Here is a 10495-nt window from a genome sequence, read left to right on the forward strand (position 1 = left end):
TAGAGAAAGGAGCACCATGAGACTGAGGCACCCCTTGTGGGAAACCCGCCTGCTTGCTCTTTGTACACCCCAGGAGCTCACCCGTGGGGGTGCTGAAGGCCCCGTCATCCCGAAGCTCCAGGCGCTGGGTCCCCTGCACATCGCTGATGTCATCCTCAGCCGTCTCTGAGTCTGGAGAAGAAGGGGTCTGTGTGGGCAGGGCCCTCCTCCCTCTGCCTCCAACTCTTCCCTATTGCCTTCTGCCTCCCTGCCAACAGCAGGCTCCATCTTATCACTGGCAGGGCTGCCAGCACCTCCTCTCTTTTGCTCCCCATATCCCCTGCCTAGCCTGGGCTGCTCAGGATAACCCCTCCCATGACAGTGCCGTGGTTCCATCTCTGGGCCCCTGGTTACTCACGTTTACCTCCGTAGGGCCCTCCAAACTGCCACCCCCTCCCCGTCTGCCAATATCTTAATGGATTATCAGGGCCTCCTCCCTTCTCCCTTCTCCCTCCTCCCCTTGTCAGTGGAAGCTTAAGCCCCTGTGCAGCCCCCAAAATCATCAGGTCCTAGGTTCCAAGGTGCTAAAGTCTGGGTTCAAGCACCCCAGAAACAAAGAGGAGTCACCTCAGAGTCGTACCGCCAGGGCACTCGACCAACCACAGGGCCAGGCTGTCCTCTACCCCAAACCAGCTGGAAGGCATCAGGTGCAGCTGAGGCAGGGTGAGGAGAGGCCGGGGCCGGGTGGGAAAGCAGGGGACGCTGGGGGCTAGAGCAGGAGCCAGTTTCCTACCGTAACTTTGCTTTCTGCAGGAGCGGAAAACTTCGCTTCCATAGGAGCAGCAGGAGAGAGACAGGGACAGACTGTTATCAGAGCGTTTGTGGGGCAGGGCATGGAGGGCAGTCAGGACAGAAGGGGCGTGAGGTACCCAGTCTCCAGAGGTGCCCTGTGGCAATGGGTGGGGAGGGAGATACCTGGGATGTACCCAGCACTGGGGACCCCCATACTTGGGCTGGTTATTCCAGCTGCCCAGTGGTTTTGGTATCCTTGGTACTTACTGGTGCCGCCACTGGCCACACACACACACACACACACACACACACACCTGTTTGTGTTCAGTCCAGCTGCAGACCTGGGCCTCCCATTAGGAGTCAGGCCCACCCTCTATTACAATATTTGCATTGTGCTTTGACCCCTCCTTGCAAACCAACCCCTTATCTGTCTGCATCATGATGTGACGGGCACCTTCCTCAAGGTCCCTCTCTTCTACTGTTGAATTGTCCTAAAAAATGCCCAGTGGTTAGGTTAGGAGCAAAGGTTCCTGGGAGTATTTTCAACTTTCCCAGATTCTATCAGGTTCTGTGCCTCAGTTTCCCTCTGGCTGCCATGACAAGCAGGAGCCACGTACTGGTTGCCAAAGCATGGCAATGAACTCCTTCCCACTAGGCCTCACATGAACAGGGCACCCAGTGTGCTAGCGAGCCGCCCTCCCTGCTGCCGGGTCCTCTCTCAGCTGTAGGGCACAGGGGGCCTGATCGGGTGGGTGGTAGATAAGTGTGGGGTGTGTGGGAGGGTCCCACATCTCATGGGCTGTCTTCAAGGGCCTTGATGCCTCACAGAGGGACAGGGACCAAGAGGAGGAGTAGGCATGGGCTAGAGCAAGAACGCCCACGGTCCACGCACCATGGGTGAGTCGGCCAAAGGCCCGGCGGGAATGGCCGGTTTTCTGAAAGAGAAAAGCCAGAATGAGTAGTTGAGGGGGAGACTGTTCTTAAGGTCCCTGTGCCTCCCATCCAGTACTGCAACATCAAGCAGAAACTCATTCCCTGGCCAGTGTGTGTGTGAGAGGGGAAGTGGGCAGAGACCCAGAGTGACCAGCTTCCCGGGTAGGGAATGGCTCCCCTGCCTTCTTCCAGGGTACCCAGCTGGACTCTTGGGAGGAGCGGGGGAGGAAGGAGAGAACGGCAGGCTGCAGGTGGAAGCTGGAACATCCCACTGGACAGAGGCTCACAGCCTGGGACCAGGGCAACAGCCCCAGGGAAAGAGGATAGAAGACGAGGTAGTCAGGCTCAGTGAGGAGGAGAAGATGGAGATGCGGGGGGGCAGGGTGCTTGAGTGACTGGGAGATGAAGGAACCAGGGCACAGATTCCTGCTGGGGGAGGACAAATACCTGGGTAGGTGTGGGGGAGGGATGATGGGGGCAGAGGGCCAGAGCCTCACGAATGCAGGAGGCCCAGGTGCGCGGAGGACAGGGCAGGGCTTGGGGAATGTGTTGAGCTCAGCGCGGATCCCTGTGCGTTGCATTCAGGAGCTCCGGAAGATGGAAGGCTCCAGAGTGGGGGGCTGGGGCAAGCCGGGCGGGGGGACGGGGCCCGGGGTTGAGGTTGGACAGAGGAGAGAGAAGAAGGGGTGGCAAAGAAGCAAGTGGGCGCCCCACGCCGAACGCTGCAGCGGGGGTCTTCCCCGGTGGTCGCGGGGATTGCGGGCGATTGAGGAGAGGGGGGTCTGCCCTTCAGCGCGGGGAGGGGCCTGCGCGCCCAGGACGCAGACCCGGGAGCCCCTAGATCGCGCCCGGCCCGCCGCCCTCAGCGGGGCTCGGGTGGGGCAGGCTCGGCTCCAGCGCCCCCTCCACCGGGCCCAGCTGCGGTGACCCGCCCTCCCTCCGGGGCGCCCAGGCCTCCCTGCCCCCTCCCGGCGCCGTCCGCCCCCGGAGCCCTCACCTGGAAACGCTTCTTCACCCACAGCTTCTTCATGGCGGGGGAGGGGGCCGGGCCCGCGGCCGGGCGAGGAGGGGACGGGCGGGGGCGGGGCGGAGTCGGAGGCGGGGCCGGGGGCGAGCTGGGGAGCTGGCGGGAGCCGGCTCGGGTGGCGGAAGGAGCCCGGGGCCTCGGGAGCCGGGTGGGGGTAAGGCGGCGACGGCGGCGGCAGCAGCGGCGGCGGCGCTGGAGTCCGCCCCTCCCTCGCCAGCCTGCACCCCACTTGGGGCCCCTTCCTTGTCCTGTCCCCCTGCTTACCCCGGGGCGGCCCTCACCTGCCTCCCCACACGACCACCAGTCACCTCCTGACGCCGAGAGCCGCGGACCCCCACCCTGTATCTGCCTCCTGAGCCCTAGGCACATGAGGAAACTGAGGCACAGAAAGGGGTGCAATGGCCTCTAGCTCAGGCCACTTTCTGGCAGCCCAGCGCAGCCTCCTCCCACCCTCACCTCCTCCCACGGGGCCTCTCTGGAAGGTCAGCAGCATCTCTACTTGCTCATTCCACAAACATGCGCGCACACACACTGTGCCAGGCAGAACCGAACTCACTGAAGGGCACAGCGCCGGGTGGGGGCGCCTAGGTCAAACGCAGGGCAAGGGTCCTGGCGGGTGTGGACTGCGTGTTAACATGGACTCAGACTGTGAAAACCCTCAGGCTTCTCAAGAAAGCCAGAGAGGGCTTTATCTTACCTCTCGACTGTCCCATGCGCGGCCCCCTACCCCCATACATTCATACACACAAGCAAAGGTGCACAGAGGTACCCCCATTATTCACAAAGTTGGCCAGTGTTCTCACTCACAGGGAAGCACACTCACCAAATTTTTTGTGTGTTCCACCTGACCCCTGCCCTGTTCAGCACTATGCACATTTGGCATACACAAAATTCTATCCTCCCTGTGACCATTATAGCTATGTTTCTTCAGCAGTTACTAAGTGCCAGGCACTTTACAAATGTTACCTCGTTTACAAAAACCCCATGAGCTTGAAACCCTTATGAATAATCCTATACCCATTTAACGGACAAGTGACTGAGTCTCAGAGAAGTCCTATCACTTAGACAAAGCCATACAGGTGCTGGGATTCCATGTGTCCTGGAGATGGGAATTACCATCCCAGTGAGCACAGGGAGTGCCAATACTGGTTTCTGAGTTGTGACTACTGAGTAACTATTAACAGTTATTGCATGTTTGGTATGTACCAGGCATTGTGCTAAGCACTCTATGTGAATGAGCTCAGTTAATCCTCATGAAAAGAGGAAGACTGAGACACAGAGCGGTTACTTGCCCAAGGTCACATTCAATAAATTGAGGGAGCCAGGATTCCAACATAGGCAGATGCATGAGAATCACTTATGCCCAGGAGGTGGAAGTTGTAGTGAGTAGAGATCGCACCACTGCACTCCAACCTGGGTGACAGAGCAAGACTCTGCTTCAAAATAAATAAATAAATAAATAAAATATAGGGACAGACTGATGAGTTTTATTCAGCCTGCACAATGTTTGGGCTGGGGCAATCATGTCTGAGCTCAGCACACCTCCCTCATTATCAGTTTCTCCTTGACCCCTGCAATTATTTGAGTTTGTGGGCCCTTTATTTTATTTTAGATTTCTTTACTATTTTAGAGACTAGGTCTCACTCTGTTGTCCAAGCTAGAGTGCAGCGGTGCCGTCATGGCTCACTGCAACCTTGATCTCCTGGGCTCAAGAGATTCCCTCCACCTCAGCCTCCTGAGTACCTGAGACTACAGCTGCATGCCATCATGCCCAGCTAATTTTTAAAAAATATTAAGTAGAGATGAAGTCTCATTATGTTACACAAGCTGGTCTCGAACGCCTGGGCTCAAGTTATTCTCCAGCCTCGGCCTCCCAAAATGCTGATATGATAGGCATGAGCCACTGTACCTGGCTGCTTTTTTATTCTAAAGTTTAGGTCATGTTTTGTGCATCCTGGGTGCATACAGGTGTTCTTGTTTCCTAGAGCATCAAAGCAAATTACAAGTACAGACACATGCACAGGGACATGTGCTGAGAGGGCATATATGTGTGTCCACCTCGTTCCAGCCAAAGGACCCTGGACACCCATGGGCACTTTCCCTGTACACCCCTAAACACACCCACTCATAAATGGGGAGCTGAGAGAGGAGAGGGGGTAACTTGAGCCCCTGTTCCCCAGGAGAATCCGAGGGGCTGGCACATTCCGTGGCAAAAATAACCAATGGGCAGCGGGGGTGAGTGACGGGACAGCTGGGCCCAGGAGGGGCGGGCAGGATTCTGTGTTCCTGCTCTGGGTCGGCACTGCTCACTCTGAAGGGCTGGCCTGGAACGTATTCTATGGGTGGGCCTCCCCAGCTGGTCCCAGGTTGCCCCATTTTTCTCCCATAGCTGGGCAGCTGTGTCTCCCTGCCACTCACCCAAACCCAGACTTCCAATTTCTGCACTGCCAGCATTTCCCTCTAACCAGAGAAAATTCAAATCTTCATCCTATGCCACAAGCTCCCACCCCATCTCCCTTTTGTCTCCTTTCCTGACTCAGTTCAGTTTCTCCCTTCTCCCCTCATTTACCACCCTGCTCTGTATTTCTGACATACTATGTAATTTACCTATTTACTATGTTTATTGCTTATTGTCTGTCTCCCCTCACTAGAAAGTTATCCCCTGGAGGACATACATTTTGGTATCCCTCAACCCCCTGACTCGTGTATGGAAAGCACATAGTAGGCACTCAATAAATATGGGAGGGGGTGGCAGAGCTGCAGGTGGAGAGGGTAAGCAGTGATGGGAATGGGGACAGTAAATCTTCCTGCAACCGCTTCCATTCATCCAGCCTTCCCTCTTCTCTGTCCTAACCCAGACTCTTTCCCAAGAGGTCTTCAGCCAGAGGAGTGACCATCTCTCGTTCCACTCAGGATTCTCCCGGAGAGGGTCCCAGAGCTCCTCTCTGCTCCCACTCTGGCCTCTCCTCCACTCGCTGGTCGGCACTTGGTCTACGTGGATGTTGACACTCCCCATACCCATTCCCAGCTCCATACTACTTTCCACCTGGCTTCTCTAGCCAGACATTCTAATTTCCAGGTGAAAAAGAATAACTGCAGAATATTCCTCAACACAGGTTCTGGTACATTCCTCCACCCTTTCCTTGCTTAAACTGGCCCTCTCTCCCTATCTGTAAGCTCTCCCCTCCAAGCCTTCAAGTCCCCAGGATGGTTCATTGCCATGTATTGATCTCTGGCCCTTCTGATTAACACCAGAATCTTCCAGACCCTGGCTATGAAGCTCCAATTAACACACCCTGTGAGCATCATCAGTTTACCTCTTCTCTCAAATGTGCCTTCTCCTGCTTCCCCTCTGCCCTTTACTTCAGGTCTGCCCTTCAGCCACACATGCACACCCACAGCTTTGAGGGTAGCACTTGTGCAGGTGGGAGCCTGATATTTTGAAAAAGAAGAATGCCTGCCTATCTTGGAGATTAGGCCAGAGATTAATTTGGGGATATTGACAGAGAAAGATGGTGACGATGACAAATCCTTGACAGTTTTCCCACACTTCTCTTTCTATGGACAGGCAGTATGGACCCAGACTCAAATACCTGACTTTCAGACCTGGCTCTGACACCTCACTAGCCATGGGAACTTGGGTAAATTTCCTCTTTGAACACCAGTTTCTCTATATGAATAATGGTCATAACAGTAACCTAGGGTTTGGAAGGTTAAATAATTAAATGAGACAGGGTACTTACGCATGTTAAGGATTCTACAAGTATCCTGCATTTCTGCCATCTTCACCCCCTTTGTTTCCTATTCTTTCCTCATTTCTACATCCCCCAAATATCAGCACCACCACCCCCAGTTTCCCATCCTCCAAACTCTCCAGGCTGTAGCCCACTCGCCTTCTCATGACCCCAACCTCCCAGAGCCATGCCCAAATCCTTCCATCCTTGAGCTAACATATCCGGCTTCAGGAGTGCCAGGAACCTAGCATCACTCTGTCTTATTGAGCCAGCAATCCCAGCCAGGAAAGCGTGTCCTTCCCTCTGCAGCCAGGTCCTTGCTTGGCTTCCTCGAGTACCCTGAAGTCCTCCTGCTGTTGTTTCCAACCAAGAAAGTTTTCCATGAGTAAGTCTGAGCAATGCTGAGCTGCTTGCCCGGCTGCCCTGGAGCAGGAGCTACCACTGGGCAGGGACTGGTAGAGGTGGGCAACAGAAGGGATAGGAAGCCAGATTCACCCAGTCAGTCCCCAGCATCACCAGAGCAAAGCCCCTCCCTCCTCCAAAGCATATGGGATAGGTGTAATAGTTATACACATGGTTCTTTGCAATGGGACAGACTGAGGCCTCCACCTGTTCTGCTACTTTCTATCTGCACAATCAGGACATGTTCTCAAAGGTTATTTGCTGCAGTCCAATCCTCTTCCTATTCTCATATGAATGTCAAAGGGCCCCTGATCCGGCCCCACAGCACCCAGGGCCCTTTTCTCACCCCAAGCCTCTCAAGCCTGCTGTTCCACCAGAGCAGCCCAGCCTGCACACTGTCTGCCTGGCCTCTGTCTAGGTATGTCCAGCCAGGCTCAGCTCTGCTGACCACACCACCAAGACTGCAGACGGGCTGAGCAAACAGCCCTGCTGGGGGCTCTCACACCTCATCACCGCTTCCCACTTTGAGGGACCCAAGTCAGGCTAGGAGGCACCCATCTTGAGAAATGCCAGGCCTGGGCCAATCATATGGCAGCTACTTTCCCAGCACTCTCCCTCCCTTTCTCACTCTCTCCTCTCTCTCCAGAACTTCTTGAGGAATACAAAGCCCCCAGAGCCAAAACCAGGAGGACTGGGTTCTTAGCTCTGGGATGGCCATAACTAGCTATGTCTCTAACTAGACTAGTACGTCTTAGGCAGAGCTCCCTGATTTTTGGCCCACAGTGTCCTTGCCTGTGAAAGGATGTGTTTGGAGCTGCAGTTCTCTGTGGTCCTTTCCAACCTTAAATAACATTATAACTGTTACTCTCCTTCTCAGCTCTTTCTTTCCCTTCGCTAATGTCTCCCCCAGTCATATTGTCATCAACTCATCTATCTTACCCTTTGATCTATGTTCTATTTTCAGTCCCCTTTGCCCCTGGGGGCACCAGAGCTGAGATCCCCAAGGAGTCCACGCCTTCCCCAGCCCGAAGTCTGCTAGAATGCACCCCATCCCCTGATCCCAGGCTCAGGAAGCCTGTACCTGTCCAGGTGCTAGGCCAACCAGGAGAAGCCAGCCATGGTTCTCTCTGGCCCAGGCCTGGCCACAGAGACTCAAGGAAGGTGGGCAGAGCAGGGCTGGGGGAGAGGAGATGCTGATGGAGAGAGGCCACCCCGGCTCCCTCTCCTGACTCGGTTGTTCCCTAGAGACTTCTTGTCCACCCGCTGCTGAGGGCTTTCCTCCCTGTGTCTCCTCCCCAGCCTCCAAGGATTTACCCCTGCACAACAGCACCCAGAGGAGTGACATGTCCCTCTTAAAAACGCCCAGGGGAGTGAACCCCCAGCTCCTTGCCATCTCTCCCAGCTGTAGCCTACTTTCTCAGAATTCTGTTTCTCAGGGCTCTGCCTGCCAAAGGCTCTGCCTTTGGCTAGAGAAGAACCACTTGGCTTACTCAAGGGCTGAGGAAATCAAAAAGGAAGCCCCAAAATGGACCCAAGGCTAACAGCCCTGGCCTGGCCTCCATGGTAGCCCCAGCTGGACCATGAGCTCTCGGCCCAGCCTCCTGCCCTCCCCTTCTGCCTCAGGCCCTCAGCCTTTTCTTCACATTGCACCTGGAAATCTATGGGCAGGGGTCAAGCACTGGTCCAGAGCATGCCCCTTCCATGCTCTGGAAACATCCACCCTAGAAGCTCAGGTAGACATGGTCCACGAGCTTCCCATACCAGCTCCACATGCCCATACCTCACCTGTTTGCACCATCACACAGAATCCAGAGCCCTCCACAGCGCCTAAGCAGGCACACGCCTGCATGTAGATTCTCAAGCACTCACCTCCATTCATGCCCATGGGGCCCTGGCCCTGGATCCACCTCCTCCGACCCTGGACCCTGTTCACACGTGGCCACCCATAGGCCTCTTCCACCCTGCCTAGAGCTGACCACATCAACCCTGCCACAGCAGTGGCCTGCAGGAAGCTCTGAACCATCCCTTCCACAGTGCAGCCTGGACCAGAAGAGCTGTCCCCCTCCTTCGGACATGCACTCCCTTGTTAAGGAGCTGATCGGAGTGTCAATCTCACGTTTAAATTATGGAGCTGAAGGACATCCTTTCCCCCAGGAGGCTTTTCTCTGCAGGAGGATGAGAACTTCTACCCCAGAATTACCTGAGAGATTGGAGTGGGTCTCAGGCTTGGCTTACCAACTGCTTGCTGCCCCTTGACCTCTGACCTTCCTGTGGGGAGCTTCTCTACCTTGACACCCCATTCCCTGCACTTGGCTCTTCATCTCACTTCTGGGCCCGGGCAGCCAAGAAGCCAGGGCACCTGGGAAGAAGGCGGAGGAACCAGTATCCAGTACCTTACCCACGTGGCCTGGGCAGCCCTTCTCTACCTCTGAGCACCCCGCCCCTGCCCGGCGCGGACCCCACCTGCCCATTACCTCCGACCTCCAGCACTGTGAGCACCGCCTCGCAGGAGGCCCGGCCCCGCTCGTTCTGGGCCGTGCAGCTGTACACGCCGGCGTCCTGCGCCCCGCAGCGCCGCAGCCACAGGCAGCTGGGCTCGGGGGCCGGTGCAGGCAGGAGTTGCCCATCCCGGAACCAGTGGAGGCTGGGTTGGGGCGTCCCGCTCACCACCACCCGCAGCCGCACGTCGCTGCCAGCGCACACCGCCGAGTTCTTCAGGGGCCGCAGGAAGACCGGCGCCTCGGCCACGGCCGCGGGAGCCCCGCCGCCGGCCCCCACCTTGGCCCTCTTCGGGGGCACCCCGGGACTGGGGGGTGCCCTCGTGCCCGCGTCCTCCCCTCGCGTGCCCCGGGCTTTCTGCATGACCACCGAGAGCTGGGCTGGGGGGACGCCGGAACTGGGCGGCCACGGGGGCACCCGCGGGACGGTGCCCTAGGAGACGATTCCTGGGGGGCCGGCGGCCTGTCTTCCTGCTGCCCGCCCGCCTTCGGCCTGTGCTACCCAGAAGGTCACCGGGGCGGCCGGCGATTGCGCCTGGGGGCTATTTTTAGGCCCCCCGGCTCGGGTTGCGAGGGAGCCGTGGAGGGAGGGGGCAGCAGAGGAGGGACTTGACTTCACTGGGCTCCTTCTCTCCCTCCAGGAGCCCCCATTGCCGGCCCGGCTTAAGGAAGTCCCTGGGTATTTGTTCCAGGCTCTCTCCTCTGTAGTGTGCCTGGCCCCCCATGACCCACTGCAGGGAGTCAGGTTATCTCTGGGCTTAATCCCACTTCCCTTCCTCCCTCCTCTCAGACCCCTCATCCCTGCCAGACTCGGCTGGGAGAGGAGGAAGAGGAACGGTCCTGGTGAGATGCCTGAGAGGTGGATTGGGAGGCAGGCCCAAGCAGAAGTGAGCAGACAGCTCCGAAAAGTGACCATGGCTTCCCCCAGCGCCTCCATTACAGCTGGCGAACAGTAAGACCAGGAGCCTGGGAGTCAGGTGGATTGGGGCCCCCAGGGCGCCCTGCCCTTACTTGCTGGGTGACACCAAACCTCTCTCAACCTCCAAGTCCTCATCTGTAAGAATGGGTGGTGGAATAGGGTTGCAATAGGCAGAAAAGAGTGGGCAGGACATTCCAGGCAGAGGGAACGG

At 57.0% G+C, this 10495-nt stretch overlaps 1 protein-coding gene across 6 annotated transcripts in view; it reads right to left on the reverse strand.

Annotated features, from left to right (window-relative positions):
* SPEG (striated muscle enriched protein kinase) overlaps positions 1-9868 on the reverse strand; it is a 59009-nt gene extending 49141 nt beyond the window's left edge. For 2 of the 6 annotated variants that reach the window (XM_030916955.1, XM_030916961.1), the window contains exons 1-2: positions 9342-9868; positions 82-171 (exon numbers count right to left, since the gene is read on the reverse strand). In XM_030916955.1, the coding sequence (XP_030772815.1) occupies positions 82-171; positions 9342-9729 (478 nt within the window). In that variant the 5' untranslated portion in view covers positions 9730-9868. Of the gene's footprint in view, positions 1-81; positions 172-772; positions 808-1663; positions 1707-2701; positions 2819-9341 lie in introns of those variants that run through there. The other 4 variants (XM_030916956.1, XM_030916957.1, XM_030916958.1 and 1 more) reach the window with 4 other exon arrangements.
* Between the last annotated feature and the right edge of the window lie 627 nt (positions 9869-10495).

This window comes from Rhinopithecus roxellana, chromosome 14, assembly GCF_007565055.1.
Source record: "Rhinopithecus roxellana isolate Shanxi Qingling chromosome 14, ASM756505v1, whole genome shotgun sequence".
NCBI classification, from domain to species: domain Eukaryota; kingdom Metazoa; phylum Chordata; class Mammalia; order Primates; family Cercopithecidae; genus Rhinopithecus; species Rhinopithecus roxellana.